This window comes from Mytilus edulis, chromosome 7 (assembly GCF_963676685.1).
Source record: "Mytilus edulis chromosome 7, xbMytEdul2.2, whole genome shotgun sequence".
Taxonomy (NCBI): domain Eukaryota; kingdom Metazoa; phylum Mollusca; class Bivalvia; order Mytilida; family Mytilidae; genus Mytilus; species Mytilus edulis.
Genome location: NC_092350.1, coordinates 30,613,257 through 30,631,786, shown reverse-complemented (window position 1 = coordinate 30,631,786; position 18,530 = coordinate 30,613,257). Strand labels below are relative to the sequence as shown.

The 18,530-nt window shown below is 31.8% G+C and overlaps 2 protein-coding genes across 2 annotated transcripts; both read right to left on the bottom strand.

The window, feature by feature from the left end:
* Window positions 1-1,345: 1,345 nt before the first annotated feature.
* LOC139481232 (fatty acid-binding protein 2, liver-like) lies at window positions 1,346-6,934 on the bottom strand. Its single transcript, XM_071264402.1, has 4 exons — window positions 6,768-6,934; window positions 4,753-4,928; window positions 3,265-3,381; window positions 1,346-1,472 (listed from the first exon to the last, which is right to left on the bottom strand). The coding sequence occupies exons 1-4, from the start codon at window positions 6,841-6,843 to the stop codon at window positions 1,416-1,418; spliced, it is 426 nt and encodes a 141-aa protein (XP_071120503.1). The 5' UTR covers window positions 6,844-6,934; the 3' UTR covers window positions 1,346-1,415.
* A 5,313-nt stretch (window positions 6,935-12,247) lies between these two features.
* On the bottom strand, window positions 12,248-18,521 carry LOC139481231 (fatty acid-binding protein 1-like). Its single transcript, XM_071264401.1, has 4 exons — window positions 18,367-18,521; window positions 14,301-14,476; window positions 13,708-13,824; window positions 12,248-12,583 (listed from the first exon to the last, which is right to left on the bottom strand). Exons 1-4 carry the CDS (start codon window positions 18,440-18,442, stop codon window positions 12,527-12,529), a joined length of 426 nt encoding a protein of 141 aa, XP_071120502.1. The 5' UTR covers window positions 18,443-18,521; the 3' UTR covers window positions 12,248-12,526.
* Between the last annotated feature and the right edge of the window lie 9 nt (window positions 18,522-18,530).

Genomic DNA, 18,530 nt, shown 5'->3' with positions numbered 1-18,530 from the left:
CTTTTTCCTTGTGTAAAATGAAGCCTTTTCATATATAATTTCAACATTTTAAAAAAGGTTACATGTACAAGAGAGAATTCTTTGCTGGCTTTCGTAATGCATCGGATGAAAAACTTTTTAATCTTTTAGTCAATCAAAATGTATATCAAGGTATCAGGATGACTATATATGGAAGCTCACCATGAAACTGAGAAAGCATTGACCAATGCGCGTAAACGAAGACAGGTTTAAAGAACTTACGATCTGTCTTTAAAATATATATTACTCTTGAATAATGACAGTTTTATGTAATACCGTTGCAATGAATGATTCATATAAAAATATGGCCTTTTAACTGCTTATACGTATGCACATATTTGCATTACCACAACACGAACTATAAAAGATTTAAAGATACCAAGTTTGACATTAAAAATCATGAGTTGAAGGGAAACTGACACCGTCATAACCAAAAAGAGACAGCTTAAAGACGACGAAGGAAAAGTATATTAAGATGCTGCAAAGCACACTTCTTTTTTTATTATTTTAGTGTTTCTATAGAATATTTTGGAAACTTGAAGTAACATGGTTACTAATGTTTGAAGACAGGAACAAAGGGGTGAAAATTGATCGGTCATCTTCCAGTGTTGGTTATTGTCTTATATGCATTTAAATGTCATGTGAACTTTTTTTCGTAATACTGCACAGGATTAAATTTTACTCATGCCAAATATTTCTTTATTTTAAACAAACATAAAATTCTGCACTTGGATTTAAAAAGTGACAATCTAAGAAAGACTACAAAATGTAAAAGGGGAAACAGTGGTGGTATTACATCTAAAATACATAGCTCGTCAAGACATCGACACGGTAAGTGTTGTGATAGTCAAGACAAATGCATGTAAAGTTCTGTAAAATTCACTAATTCTATTCTATTTTTAACTTATTTGTGAGATATTCGGCTGATACGGAAATCGATATTTAGTTTTTGTTTTGTTACAGACCATAATTGAAAAAAGAAAACATGAAGGTGGATTCTTTCGTCGAAAAGAATGAAAGCTGTTAGAAAATAGAAACATAGAGCCCATCATTAAATGGGACGATAAAATTTTGTAATTCAGTTGTTTTGTCCATTTTATTTTTTGATTTTGTACAACGTAACAAGAATATAATAATATAACAAAATTTTAATAGCTACCATTTAAAAGAAAAATGTTTGCTTTAAAGTCGTGCTTATACGTATTTTAGCAGCCGACTCTTAGTTGTCATCTTTTCATGTTCAAATGATTCCCTGGTCACTGACCAATTAAAATTACATCTAAGAAAATGTTGGTTCAAATGCGGTAACACCAACGTACTAGTTCGATGTTTTAGTCTCTACTGTTTATTTCAAACATAGATTATCCGTAGCTGTTATAATAACAATGGTTTATCAATCAACATCTTGTGAATTCTTGGGTCATCGACACTCCACTTTCAAGTTCTGTAATTGTCTACAAAATAAGATGAATATAACTATATTATAGAATTCTAAAGAGTTAAATAGTTATTTATTTTGATAAAACTATGTACGAGTTTTTAAGGTGGTACCGAACACCTTGACTTAAATTGATTTGGCTACTTTATTTTCATAAAATTTTGATAAAATAATCATTTACTTTGACCCTTTCACAAAAATAGAAAAAAAAATTCTAAAAACTTGAACCATACACTTTCTCGGAAAAAATTTCATTGAATATATAGCAGTTTGAACAACACTGATTTGATTATTGAGAATCTTAATATTTCCTTAACGATACAACGTGATTAAAACTTTTAGCTGATTTTACAGAGTTATCTCCCTGTAGTGTTAGGTACCACGTTAATATTATTAATTCTATACTGGTTTTTGATATTATTGATTCTATACGGATATTTTAGGATTAATAAACATTTATCTATCTTTTTTGAAGTTTTCGAAATTGAAAATAGCTAATTATGTGACTGTATGACTAGAAAATCTCGGAATCGTAGAGTATTTCAATCGTGTATTTTTTATTCATTCTTTGAATTTTGTTGCTCTATGTGCATTCAGTTCGTAAAAACGTCGGAGTCTTCAAATTATAGTCTGTTTTTAAACTTTACGCACAAGGTAAAACGTTGAAACGGAAGACATAGAAACTGTATATGTAGTCATTGGCAAGAACAAACATTAGTCTACAAGTAGTAAGAATATTTGTCCTGTTGGTGATGTTTTACGTTGATAGACAACACTTCATACCCACAACATAAATTTTAGTTTGAACAACGTCTTTGAAAAAGCCAAAACATAAGTTTATATACTTTCCGTTTCGGTTCAATATTAGTTCTCTGTTCGTATAATTTGAGTTGATTCATTTCTGCAGTCTCCCAGTTTAGATCATAATGAAATTATGAAATTCTGTTGACATCTTTGTATTATCTTGTTTTTATCCAAAACAATAATTACGTCATAATAAAAAAATAAATGCATTGATAGACATTATAACTACTCTGTACTGTCTACATGCAAAACCTATAAAATTTCAGACTTGTAATAGCAGTTGAAGATTCGAATAGATCATCTAATTTAGTGCTAGGGTATGTACATTTGAATTTAACCATTTCAGTAATGGTATTTAAATAAATCTTAGTACATGAAACAGAGAGGTGTTGCAGTATACCACTGTTCAAACAAAGCAGAATTGTATATTAATTTATCACTGAAATATCTTTCACGCATTTGACTTAATTAAAATCTAACGGAAATGCGATTCCATTCCCACTTTTAATCTCAAGTAAAAGAAGATTTTAGCCGGAACATAACATTCTCACATCACAATTGTTAAGACACCACTTATCATTCGTTTGAAGTTAATTATTATCAATTATGCTTGCTCACCGATGAGGAATGTTATCTTATCAACATTAAAGAATACAAGAGATTAACTTTCAAATCAAATTAAGTATTAGTAATTATATGTTAAAGCTTTGAAAAAATTGTCAAACTGTTAATACATGGAAAAAATAAGGAGATGTGTCTATGAGACAACTATCCAACAGAGGTCAACTGATGTGGGTTTAATCGACTATAGATCCCAACACAGCATTCAACGATGAGCAATACACATATTGTAAAGTCAGCTGACGAATGCCTAAACATGACAAAAGTATGAAATATTTCAAACAAATCTCCCATGGCCTGACTTCTGGCAGTCATTTAACGAAAACACAAATATGATAGCAACCAACGACAGCCATTGTAGTGAACTGTTTGTAAATACTTACAGTTATCATCTTGTCACCCTTTATTTCTCTGACTGCTTTGAGACTTTTCCAACCATTTTCGTTTTCAGTCTGTTCCATTACAGTCATTTTTGTATCGGAATCAAACGTAGCTGTTAGCTGAAATATCAAATTATAGATTGGTTACAGAATTTAGAAAATTAAACAAATCATTTTTGAAAATACTCGGTCTTTAAATCTCTTGATCTAAATATTAAATGATCGGTCTACTGTAAAATTTCGGTCGGTAATAATGTGAAAAATGGAGATTTGGTACTAGTATGTTTGTAAATTAGATGAACAAACCTGATATTACTGAGCATGTCATTCAAATTAATTGAAAAACCTTGTGACACTTATAACTAGTGTTTCCAACGCTAAGTGGATTTGCCATATGTGTTACAACTTTTGTAAGTTTGGTCTTAAATATTCTTTGCAATTCTTTGGTTTTCTGATTGTTTTTAAAGATTGAGACCTATAGTATATGCGAAAATATAGGAAATAGGTGTTGTTGATGAGAAATCATAAGCTTAATATACATATTGATGGGTTTTACAACAACTGGGCCGATACCACTGTTGCCTGACGTCAGGTCCATTGGGTTAATGTCAAGTAGTCGACTTTACTACCCATATAATGATGACATTGATAATTATTTAAACAATCATTTTATATTTATACAAATAGAAAAACAAAAGTTCTACTGCAATCAGCTAATTTACTATACAGATAAAGCTATACGTTAGCTTTATACGTCAATGACCTCAACTAACCTATAAGCCCCGCGTACTTACCGGAACTACTGTATTTCATCAACAACGTCAGGTCACAACCATGACAACGTGTAGTAACAATGGTCAAACTTTTATAAATTTAACTTGTTATGTCTTCAAATTGGTAATGTATATACAATTTTTATTAAATTTTATTAATTAAGTTCATTTTCCCTTTCTAATTCCTTAAAATGTCAATGTCTTACCGCCTGGACTACGCTCATAGGGAAATACCCCAAAATGGTACCCCAAGAGGGAAATTCCAAACACTTTTTTTTAACAATATATGTTACATATTTTTAATATTTTTTATCGATATCAGTATAAAAACAATATACGTATAGTGTCTTGAAATATGAAATTTATTTGTATTTGGCACGAAACAGGAGAAATGCTCGGTACAACCTCGCATTTCTCCCGTTTCTAAGCCTCATACAAATAAATTTCATATTTCAAGATATCTCTATAAATATTTCTAAATATGTGGTAACACAAATGACGCAAAATACTATAAGCACATCAACTGCAAAACACACACAAAGCGCAAAGGTTACAATTACCTAAAACTGAGTGTGTGTACCTGTTGACATAGTTGCCCTTAATCATAGCATAACAGATGTTGAAAAGTAAACAAACAATAACTGAATTACAGGTTCCTGACATAGTACTTCTATTGCATTTTTTCTATGATTATACATATCGAACAAATTTGTTATACCTTAAGACCTTTTCCAAACATATTTGTTGTAACTAGTTCCTTCCCTTCTTGGTAACTATACGTCCTTTTCGGTGAAACAGAAGATTCGTTTTCAACCGACCACGTGTCTCCATTTTTACTGATCGTAGCAGTCCAAGTAGAGTCTCGAAACTTTTCAGTTATTTCAGCAGGAAGGCCTAAAATTATATCATGAAACAGATACAGTATGTGGTTGAAGATTTTACCTCCGATACTATTAATTAGTTACACTCGATTCACAAAATGCTTCAATCGTCTCCGTATAGTTTATATATTTCAGAAATGCATAGATTCTCAGGAGTGCGGCAATTCCATCAACTTTCTTTGTACAAAACTCTATTTGATATACTATGATAAATACAGCGTTTTTGCAGTATGGTCGATCGTTATCAGATTGTTTCTTCATACTGCATCGCAGACTATATATAGAATAAGAAGATATGGTATCACTATGATTTCCAATGAGACAACTCTCCACGACAGACCAAATGACACAGAAATTAATAATTATCGGTCACTGTACGGCCTTCAACAATAACTAAAGCCCAGATAAAGATTATCATAGCTGTATTTGGCACAACTTTTTGGAATTTGGGGTCCTGAATGCTCTTTAACTTTGTACTTGTTTGGCTTTATAACTATTTTAAATTGAGCGTCACTGATGAGTCTGTTGAAGACGAACCGTGCGTCTGGAGAATTAAATGATAAGTCTGGTACCTTTATAAATATGGGCTCATATAACCTTTCAAGGTAACTAATCAATTTAAATAATGGCCGTGATATTATACTCAGGTATAATATATTTCCGTAAGTGCTTTACGTTTAATTAGTTATTTTTTTTCCGTACCAAACTAGTCTCCTTACTGATCATTGAACAATATTGAAAGATTTGGCTGATGAACACTACATTTCTATCCGTTTTTGCGGTTGTTATTAGTATTACCAGTCGTTAAGGCTTTTGTCTTTGGTGATTGTGTATTTCTTTTATTGATAATTTTGTTGGTTGTTATTAAAAGTATTGCCAATCGTTAGGGGTTTTATTTTTCGTTGTTGCTATTAATATTAGCCATCTTTATGGGTTTCGTCTTTTTTGCTGGTGTATCTCTTTTAATGATCCCATTGCATGTGTTTTTTGGTTTTCTGGCTTTCTCTCATTTACCATATTGCATATTCCACGTATTTATATTTTTGGTATTTAGCTGACATTTTTCTCCAAATGACATTGAATATGCTCTGATAAACCCTCTGACGTCAAACAACAATCACATTTTAATTGTGACGTCAAATTTTACGGAAACTTGTTTGATTTCACGGAATGTAAATACGTCTTCATGGGCGGATCCAGTCATTTTTAAAAAGGAGGTGGGTTTCTAACCATATGTCTCCATTCAAATGTATTGATCGTCCAACCTCCTGACTCCCCCCCCCCCCCTTCCAATCCCTAACTTTATGGATCCGCCACGCCTAAATTAATGTAGCCGATGTTTTATTTTAATAATAGAACACGTAATTAAACGGTTGAAAACGGTTGTTAACATAAGGAACAGCGATCTTATTAAGCTAAAAAGCTTGAGCCTCCTTATTTTATTTACATATTTGGTCAAATGACATTACATTTATATTCATAAATTTTTGCAGCCCTTGTTTAATCGTGGTGAATGAGTAGTCGGTAGAGAGTAACGGATAGAGGTTTAATAGGTTTTCAGTTATGTTCAGTTCTGTATGATTTTAATACTTTATTCGTAAGGAAAATACAGCTCATAGTATGAAAGAGACACACAAATTATACATGACTTTTGTACAGTCTACATATACATATACAGCATTAATGTCATAAACAATTTTTAACAAAATTCTAAGAGGTATCTTGTAATTTACAGTTTGTTATTCAAACCATATAGATTAACTTCTTATTGTGTGATATAAGATTCTTGTGATACAGTAAAAGTGAAGAACATGTTGAAAAGAAATTAAAAATAAAACAATTAAGAACTTACCCATAGCTTTACCAAATGCTTCAAAATTTGACATTGAACCTTTGCCAGCCTGCCATTTTCCTATGAATTGAGCCATTTTGTTTCAGTAAATTTTTTGTATATTATATCAATGTTGACTGTTCAAAAGTGTTGCACTTTGTGTGGTTTGCAGGTTAGATAAAGGTAATTACGACCTCACTAATCGTAACTGATATACCTACAATCTCCTATGCGACTCAGATATTTACATGCACAAGGGTCAATACTTTTCTTCCAAATTTTATGAGGAGCAGTTCTTGTCATAATTATCTAATTCAATTTATTCAATTATATGTTACAATAAATAATTATTAGTTAAGAAATAATTCCTTTATGTCATGCTCTATGTTCATTTTAACATGGCTAGGCATTATATGTGTCGTTATTTTACAGTATATTAATAGGTCGAAGTGTACGAAAACACATTAGAAATGTTTGTTTGTTCTCATTTCCTCCCCGTGGAGTATGTAAATAACATATTCATATTTTATAAGTATAAAAACTAAAAGCAGGGTAAATATATGTTAAACAATATATAATGAAAATTTATGTAATTTGTAAAATGAATATATTTGATTAGAATAACAATGAAAATAGCAAGAATATAAACACTATATTAATGCACATGTGTCAAACACATTTTTTTAATTAAAACACGGCTTTGTTTACAAAGCGTATAAGGACGTCATATTAGAATATCCATTATAACGGAGTATCGGAATTAAAAAAAAGTATATTACTTCCAAACATGATAGTTTTCAAGAACATTACTGATAGGTTTTTGTTGTCACGTTAAACTTTTCGTCAGATTTTGTTTTTTGTCTTAGTGTTTTGTCAGTTGATGTTCAAAGCATATTAAACATGTAACATATATTGTAACCAGGACAGCGTCGTTTAGAGAGAACAAAATACAGATATAAATGGAAAAAAAAGCTGTTCATTTAAAATAAAGTATCGATGTATGTATAAGATATTTGGTAAATGAAACGAAAAAGTCTACTAGATTTCAAGGTTGAATAATTTGGATAATAATAAGACTTAGTATTTGTTGCATTGTTTTGTCACAAATCATATCAAACGTGGAAGGGCGAGCAGGGACAGGAAATGTTTGGCCAAACCAATATTTGAACAAAACCTATAGGTTTACGTTCTAGATTAAATGGTTTGTGTGTGGAGTGTTTGTTTGTCCTTTTAATCATTGTTGAGATGACGGACGAATCCCGATCGGCGTGGCGTGTCAGGCCATCGCTTTGAAAATTTTCCATTCATAAAATGATGAAATACATTCATTCGAAATAGAAAAGACATAAATAATTATATGCTTTTAAGGGTTGATAAAACCTGGACTTTACTGATTTTTATAGTTCGTTCTTATGTTGATACACCAATGTTCCAAGTAAGGGCAAGTGTTGGGATCTCACTAACAAGTTTAACCCCGCCACACGCTCTATGTATGCGCCTGTCCCAAGTCAGGAGCCTGTAATTAAGTGATTGTCGTTTGTTGATGTGTTACATATTTGTTTTTTTGTTAATTTTTTGTACATAAATTAGACCGTTAGTTTTCTCGTTTGAATTTTTACATTTGTCATTTTGGGGCCTTTTATTGCTGACTATGCGGTATGGTTTCTGCTCATTGTTGAAGGCATCAAGGCGACCTATAATTGTAGTTGTTAATTTCTGTGAAATTAGGACTCTAGTGAAGAGTTTTCTCATTGGCAATCATACCACATTTTCTTTTTTTATATTTACGGGCTAGGATGGAAACTCTGAAAAAGATATCGAACTTTGTATGCAAATAAACTCATCATAGATACCAGGATAAAATTTCGTATTTACGCCAGACGCGCGTTTCGTCTACAAAAGACCCATCAGTGACGCTCGAAACCAAACAAGTTCAAAAGGCCAAATTAATTACGAAGTTGAAGAGCATTGAGGACCATAATTCCTGAAAGTTTTGCCAAAAACAGTGAAGGTAATCTATTCCTGAGGAAGAATACCCTTAGTATTTCAAAAAATCAAAAGTTTTTTAAACAGTTAAAAATACGACCATGTCTGACTCAATGATAATTCATGTCAGCACAGATATGCTAACTACCGGGCTGGTGATACCCTCGGGGAAAGAAAACTCCACCAGCAGTGGCATCGAGCCAGTGGTTGTAAATAAACTAATCATAGATACCAGGATAACATTTTGCTAGCGCGTCTTTTTACCAATAAATAAAAAAATGTGCAATCAATCAAAAGCAAGATGAATACAGTTTTTCAACCCAAACAGTGTTTTCGGTGTGTTGTTTTGACCCAGATATTTCTATATTTAAAAGGACAAGTGAGGTCAGGATATGTCTGTTCAAACCAATATTTGAGCTAATTCAATAGATGTACCCTCGAGATTAAATTATTTGTCTGTGGGGTGTCTGTTCATGTTTCATATTATCGTTTAGGTGATGCAGATATTTGTCGTTAGCATGATTGTAAGATTAGTCACAGCGCATCGTTCAAAAATATTCATTCATAAAATTTATCCTTGGAAATCTTCCAATATGTCCTTGTCGATTGATGATTCATGTCAAAACTTTATGAAAAAAATCTTAAGTCTCAAGAATCAGTACAAAATCAATTATTATAGTTGATTGATTGAATGGTTTTTAACGTGTAGATGCAAATAATAAACAAGGACTATCATATGTCTAAAATGATATTAAAACACTTTTCGTTTTAACAGATCATGTCGTTTGGACAATGCACTGACGCACAAGAATGACATTTCTCTCCTTTTCGACATATTATAATATTAAAAATCTTATAATGATTTAAAGTTGAATATCAATTAATTTCCAACAATCACAACAAGATAATAAAATTAACGGTACCAGTTTTCTTGAACCAGATGCGCATTTCGACAATACATGTCTCTTCAGTGATGCTCTTGGCCAAATAGCTTATATAAAAGATGAAGAGCTATAATCCAAAAGGTCCAAAAAGTAAAGCCAAATCCGTGAAAGGAATCAGAGCTTTGCATAAGGGAGATACATTCCTTAATTTATAATAATTTCTATCATTTTGTAACAGCAAATTTGAATAACACAAAAAATCCGTATTTTCATGCCAGTACCGAAGTACTGACTACTGGGCTGGTGATTCCCTCTTGGACTAATAGTCAACCAGCAGAGGCATCGACCAAGTTGTAGTAATAAAATTAACGGTACAAATGTACTTGCACCAGATGCGCATTTCGACAATACATGTCTCTTCAGTGATGCTCGTGGCCAAAATATTTGAAATCCAAACGTTATATAAAAGATGAAGAGCTATAATTCAAAAGGTCCAAAAAGTATAGCCAAATCCGTGAAAGGAATCAGAGCTTTGCATGATAAAAGAAGTGACCTTAATTCTAGATGTAGAATTGATTTTCGAAATATCTTTAAAATAGTAATCTAGTACTCATGTATCATTAATTTTGTTCGATATTCTGTGTATTTTAGCGTATAATAACGTTAAAATTATTTGTCTGAATTGAGTAAAGAAAAAGATTCAATGATTATACAAAAAATATATTTGGCCTGATAGAGGGGAGAGAAGTGTTTCTTAGAGAGGGGAGACTTGTGAATAAGTAAGTCAGCAACTTGTAATCAAATACACCCATATTTCTTTTTGTAATTTCATTTGACCCATATTTAAGTTCTTCTCAAATTATAAATTTTAAAACCTAACCAAGACAAAATTAGCTTGAAATTTTTTTTAAAAATGAATTCCAAAGCGAGATGGTTGACTTTATTGTTTTTACAATTTTTAACGTTTAAAGTAGATTCAAACACACCCGAATGTAAAAGGTGTACTCGACTTTTTTTAATTATTTTTCCATAATTTATTGAAGATATTTTTGACTTTACCGATACTAATGTATGGGACGAGGTTTTTGTCAATGTATACCTTAATGTGCATTCGAGGACATAGGGGTAGAGGGCGTATTCCCTCCCCCTTTCGATCGCTAAAAACTTTTAGCGTATAATCGTCCAAATTATTTTTCGCATCGATCCGATCGTCAGCATAAATTCAATTATCGGGAACTACACCCTCATTGAAATATCTTTTATCTGGCCATAATCACAAATTGAATTGTACGAAAAGAATAATTAAACGATTGTCGTTTGACTTTGATAAATACTTTTTAAAAACAACAATGTCTGAACATAAGGCATCTTGCATGAGATTTAAAAGTTGAAGACTACATACTGAATTGGATTTCCCCCGTGATTTAGTAGCTCACTGAACACAGAAATGTAATACTAACGTGTAATCTAAAGGACACATGGAGACTACATATAATCTGCGATAGAGTTATGACCAGTAATGGTCCTACAGACACTCTGTGCTTTTGACATGACAAAAGGTCTTGCTTCTCGTTTGGACTATTTTAAATCATACTTTGTAAAGAATCACTGTGATTCAAAGAAAAAATTCTCTGAAACCGATATTATCAAGATGCTTGATTTCTTGATTGACAACATATTTGTAACGTTCGAAGGACGTGTTTTTCAACAAACTGTCGGCATCCCAATTGGAAAAAACTGTGCCCCTTTACTTGCAGACTTGTTTTTTTATTATTATGAGGCTGACTTCATGCAGGAACTTCTTAGGAAGAAAGATGAGAAGTTAGCAATATCCTTTAACTCTACTTTCCGCTATATAGATGACGTTCTTTCACTAAACAATTCAAAATTTGGTGACTATGTGGAACGCATCTATCCCATCGAATTGGAGATAAAGGATACTACAGATACAGTTAAGTCGGCTTCATATCTTGACTTACATCTAGAAATTGACAATGAGGGTCGGTTGAAAACAAAACTTTACGACAAAAGAGATGATTTCAGCTTTCCAATTGTGAACTTTCCATTTCTAAGTAGCAACATTCCAGCAGCGCCTGCATACGGGGTATATATCTCCCAATTGATACGATATTCCCGTTCTTGTATTTTCTATCATGATTTTCTTGATAGAGGGTTACTGCTCACAAGAGTTCCAAATGGTGAAGTTGAAATCATCCCTTCGTAAATTTTACGGAAGCCATCACGAGTTGGTTGACCGTTATGGAATAACCGTTTCACAAATGATATCGGATATGTTCCTTACGTCGTAACTACAATCCCCTTCCCTTTCATGAATGTGACCTACCGAATTAGACTATTTACCGGATTTGTAATCACATAAGCAACACGACGGGTGCCACATGTGGAACAGGATCTGCTTACCCTTCCGGAGCACCTGAGATCACCCCTAGTTTTTGGTGGGGTTCGTGTTGTTTATTCTTTAGTTTTCTATGCTGTGTCATGTGTACTATAGTTTTCCTGTTTGTCTTTTTCATTTTTAGCCATCGCATTGTCAGTTTGTTTTAGATTTATGAGTTTGACTGTCCCTTTGGTATCTTTCGTCCCTCTTTTAATACAGTTGTTATATGTATTTTATTAAAATTGTATGCACTGTAACCAATGTCTAGGATACAACAACATATAAATCACTATCATTCAAAAGACGTATGTTTGCTTTAAAGTCGTACTGATACGTAATTCAGCAACCGACTCTTGAATGTCATCCCTTTCATTTTCAACTGATTCTCTGGTTACTGATTAATTGAAAGTACATCTGTGAAAATGTTTTTCAAATGTTATAAGATCAACGTATTAGATCGACGTATTAGTCTAAATTATAGTTGATCCGTTACTGTTACAATATTTCATAAATCAGCATCTTGTGAATTCTTGTGTCATCGTTACTCCACTTTCAAGTTCCTGAACTGTCTACAAAATAAGTTGAACGTAATTTTATCATAGAATATAATTATAAAGTGTTCAAGGTTTGTTGGACATTTTTTATTTAAATACAAATCTGTACGAGCTTTAGTATGATTAATTATATGCGTTTTTTTTTTTATTTGATTCTTTCTATGCGGATTTTTAATATGATAAAAATATTATTTATCTTTATTGAGGCTTTTGAAAATAAAGGTAGCTGCTGACAAAAATTTTGGAATAGTAGAGTCTTTCAAATGTGTCAAATTATCGAACTAGTGATTTTTCTTAAACTATATGTCTTCAATTCGTAAAAACATCGAAGTCTTTAAAATATTTTATACTTTAAACACAGGGAATCGTGATTCATTCATCGGATAATTGAATTGGAAGTCATTGAAAATATAACTGTATTGATTGATAAGAACATGCATTAGTCTACATGAAATGAAAATAAATTGTCCGGTAAGCAGACTCGCTTTAATACCTATTACGTTGATAAACATCATGTCATACCAACAAATTGAGTTTTAGTTTACCAACGTCTTTGAAAAGCCAAAACATAAAATATATACCCATGCATTCTGTTTCCATTAAATACTAATATTCTGATCATATAATTGAAGCTTATTCAGTGTGTTTGTTACATCTGCAGCGTCAATATTTTTGTCACTCTGATGAAATTAGATCAAGAATGCGAAATGTTAACGAGTCAACATTATATAATAAATAGGAAGTATTTACTATCGATGACAATGAAACAAGAAAGGAAAACATTTAAAAGAGAATTAACATTCAAATTGCTTTAAGTACTAGTAATAATATGTTAAATTTTTAAAATAAATTGTCAAGCTGTTTATACTTTGACAAAATAGGAACATGTGCCTATGAGACAAATATTCAGCAAATGATGCAGGTTTAAGCGACTATATCCCAATCAGAGACATATGTTTCTATTCCCACACAGCATTGAACGATGAGCTAAGCCGGCTGAATAATGCCCTAACATGACAAAATATGAAATAATTCAAACAAATCTCTGATAATAACCGGATTTATGGAAGTACAATGAACGAAAAACAGCCACCAGCTAAAACCTCTGAAATGTAACGGCTTGACATACATGTACTTACAGCTATCATCTTGTCATCCTTTATTTCTCGGATTACTTTCAGGCTTTTCCAACCATTTTCGTTTTCAGTTTGTTCCATAACTGTCATTTTTGTATCTGAATCAAATGTAGCTGTTAACTAAAATATAAAATAATGTTTGGGTTACAGAATGTAAAAATTCAAGCAAACGCGCTAAATATTTCTTGAAAATATTCGCTCTTTACATTACTTAATCTTAATATTATATGAATTGTCTACAGTTGATTGATAAGAATGTAAAAAAATTGAGCTTTTGTAGGATTACAAATAAAACTAAAAGATAAATTTTAGTGAACATGCCATTCAAATTAATTGAAACTAATTGTGACTATTATTACTAGTTAATTCCCAAGCTGATGGATTTGTTACAACCTTTTTATAAAGTTTTGTTTAGAATGTTATGCGCAATATATTTTTTTTTCGAATTGTTTCTAAATACTGAGATCTATATAACTTTTAATTTATTGGAACATATAGTATGTATGCCTTCACATATGCCTGTTTATATAAACTGTATTTGTATGCATTTTGATTTTTTTCTTTTTAAGTACACAGTAACTTGTATATAGTTGTACCTTAAGACCTTTTCCAAACATATTTGTTGTAACTAGTTCCGTCCCCTCTTGGTAACTATACGTCCTTTTCGGTGAAACATCTGAACCGTATTCAACTGACCAAGTGTCTCCATCTTTAGTAAATGTAGCAGTCCAGGTGGCGTTTTCAAACTTTTCAAGTATTTCAGCAGGAAGGCCTGAATTTGAAAAAAAAACAGATACTGCAGTTGTTTGAACCTGTTGTAAGTCAGGAATCTCATGTTCAGTAGTTGCCGTTTGTTAATGTAGTTCATTTCTCGAATTATACATACATATGACCTTTGGTTTTCCCTTTTGAATGTTTTACACTAGCAGTTGTTTGGACCCTTTACATCTTGCTAATCGTGTGAGCCAAGGCTCCGTGTTAAAGACCATACTTTGATCTATAATGGTTTACTTTTATGAATTGGTTGTCTCATTTGCACTTATACCATATCTTCATCTGTCTATATACAATATGTGATTGAAGATTTTACTTTCCATACTTTAAATACTTTGATAGTTACGCCGGGTTACAAAATTGTCTCCTTATGATTTATACATTTCAAAACTTTAGTATAACTGCCCTGGAATTTTTTGTTCGATTTGGTGATTCCGCACATCGTCAAATATCGGTATTCCAATGGGGGATTAACGGTGCACCACTAATTGCGGACCTGTTTCTATATTGTTATGAGTTATAATGTATGACTAAAAGACCTATCGAAACAACATCTGATACAAAAATTTAACAATACTTTTAGATATTTGGATGAATATATTGGCTGTCAATAATGATGACTTCAGTATATGCATACTAAAGAAATTTCTCCTGTTGAACTAACTTTAAATAAAGCTATTACTTATAAAGAACACTGTCCGTTCTTCGATCTTGATATATATATATCATTAACGGGAAACTCAAGACCAAAATATTTATGATAAAAGAGTTGATTTTTCATTTCCTATCGTTAATTATCTATATTTAGATGGTGATGTTCCCTTGTCACCATCTTATGGTGTGTATTTATCTCAACTTGTAAGATTCGTTCGTGTATGTAACAACGTATTAGATTTAAAAGTTAAAAGTTTGTGTATAACTGAAAAAATTACTACACAAGGGTTTCCGATATCTTAAACTAGTCAACACATTTCTAACTTTTCTCATCGATACAAGGACATCATTCGTGAATGTATTTCTCCATGCAGACATCTTATACGTTGAGGTATTTCACATCAAATTTGTTATGGTAATATTCTTTACAAAGCACAAAAATGCCGGCATTCTCTTAAAAAACAAACAAAACCTTTAAACAATTTTTTTAGAAGGGATAAAGTTACGATAATGTTGTCATGTCATTAAAGATTACTTATTTTGGCTTTAGTATTGATTCACTTATAGGGTCTTTGCATCGGAAAAACACTTTTATTCTAAAACCAGTTGTTGGCATGATACGGGTGATGTTTTTTCTCAAACATTTTATGATGGTATAATACTAAACCCTTAACGGGAGGGATTGTACTTGATATTCATATGTTGAAGACATAATCTTTCAATCAGTTTGATTGAGGTCTGGAGATGGTCAGTAACTGTTAGTAGTCCTTTCTTAATTAATGTATCATTGTCATTTTGTTAAATATTTTTTGTTACCTATTCTAACATCGGATTCGGACTTCTTTTGAACCGAGTTTTACTGTGCGTGCGTATTGTTGTCTGTTTGTTTTTTTCTACAATGACTAGAGGTATAGGAGAGGGATTATATCTATAAAAAAAACATGTTTCACACCGCCTGAACCAATTCAGGAGCCTCTGGCCTTCGTTAGTCTTGTGTGATTTTAAATTTTAGTTTCTTTCAGAGTTTAGTTTCACGTCCATTATTACTGAACTAGTATACGTTTCTGTTTAAGGGTCTGCTGTAGCACGCCTCCGGAATGTGTTGCGGCATTAAAGACCTATTAGTAGCCTTCGGCTGCTGTCTGCTCTTTGGTAGAATTGTTTCCTTTGTCACATTTTCATTCTAAATTTTATTAAAATCCATAAATTACCTTTGTTCATCAAACTTACTATTCTTTTGATCCTCAGACACGGTTAACTGTATTTAATCTATTATCATAGCTACAGCTTTTTTGATGCTCGGTCGATCGGTTTCAGATTGATGTTTCATAATGACTAGCACTTTAGTTATGTCTCTTTCGGGATTATTAGCATAGCCAATCTTTAGGGTATTGTCTATGCTGTTTGTGTATCTCTTTTATTTGTTTATTTAATGGGTTGTTATTAGTATTGCAAACCTTAAGTGTCTTTGCTGTTTGTGTAACTCTTTTATTTGTATATTTGGTGGTTGTTATTAGTTTTGCTAATCTTTATAGTCTTTGCTGTTTGTGTATCTCTTTTATTTGTATATTTGGTGGTCGTTATTAGAATGGCAAATCTTTAGTGTCTTGACTGTTTGTGTATCTCTTTTATTTGTGTATTTGGTGGTTGTTATTAGTATTGCCAATCTTTAGTGTCTTTGCTGTTTGTGTAACTCTTTTATTTGTTTATTTGGTGGTTGTTCTTAGTATTGCCAATCTTTAGTGTCTTGACTGTTTGTGTATCTCTTTTATTTGTATATTTGGTGGTTGCTATTAGTATTGCTAATCTTTGAAGTCTTTGCTGTTTGCGTATCTCTTATATTTGTTTATTTGGTGGTTGTTATTAGCATTGCCAATCTTAAGTGTCTTTGCTGTTTGTGTAACTCTTTTATTTGTATATTTGGTGGTTGTTATTAGTATTGCCAATCTTTAGTATATTTGCTGTTGTGTAACTCTTTTATTTGTTTATTTGGTGGTTGTTATTAGTATTGCCAATCTTAAGTGTCTTTGCTGTTTGTGTAACTCTTTTATTTGTATATTTGGTGGTTGTTATTAGTATTGCCAATCTTTAGTATATTTGCTGTTGTGTAACTCTTTTATTTGTATATTTGGTGGTTGTTATTAGTATTGCCAATCTTTAGTATATTTGCTGTTGTGTAACTCTTTTATTTGTTTATTTGGTGGTTGTTATTAGTATTGCCAATCTTTAGTGTCTTGACTGTTTGTGTATCTCTTTTATTTGTATATTTGGTGGTTGTTATTAGTATTGCCATTCTTTAGTATCTTGACTGTTTGTGTATCTCTTTTATTTGTTTATTTGGTGGTTGTTATTAGTATTGCCAATCTTTAATGTCTTGACTGTTTGTGTATCTCTTTTATTTGTATATTTGATGGTTGTTATTAGTATTGCCAACCTTAAGTGTCTTGACTGTTTGTGTATCTCTTTTATTTGTATATTTGATGGTTGTTATTAGTATTGCCAATCTTTAATGTCTTTGCTGTTTTTGTATCTCTTTTATTTGTATATTTGGTGGTTGTTATTAGTATTGCTAATATTTAGTGTCTTTGCTGTGTATGTATCTCGTTTATTGGTGACGCTATTTTAAGCAAGGAAATGTAAAATTGAGGAAATGGTTGAAAAGGACAGCAATTTTATTTAGTTAAAGCGCGAGCCGTCCAATAATAAATAAAATTGAGAAAGGAAATGAGGAATTTGTCAAAGCAACAGCAACCCGACCATAGAGCAGACAACAGCTGAAGGCCAACAATGGGTCTTCAATGTAGCGAGAAACTCCCCAACCCAGAGGCGTCCTTCAGCTGGTCATTGAACAAAAATGTATACACCTTTGTTTAATTGAGGGGATTTGTAGTCAATAGAGTAAGTAATTAATCAGTTTTCAGTTATGTTAAGTTCTGTATAATAATACTTGATTCCGTACATATATATATATATATCTCATAGGATTAAACATATACACAATTTATACAATTTGTATATACATAAATACATATACAGCATTAATGTCAAAAACAATTTCTAACAAAGTTCTGAAAGGTATCTTGCAATTTACAGATAGTTATTCAAACCATATAGATTTACATCTTATTTTGTGACATTCTGGTGATATAGTAAATGTGAAGAACAAGTTAATAAATTTATTTACAAATAAAACATCTAGACGTTATATCCGTTGAATTTGAACAAAGAACTTACCCATAGCTTTACCAAATGCTTCAAAATTTGACATTGAACCTTTGCCAGCTTGCCATTTTCCTATGAATTGAGCCATTTTGTTAGTTGAATTTCTGTATATAATAATATCTATGCTGACCGTTCAAAGTGTTGCACTATGTGTGGTTTAAATGTAATTACGACAT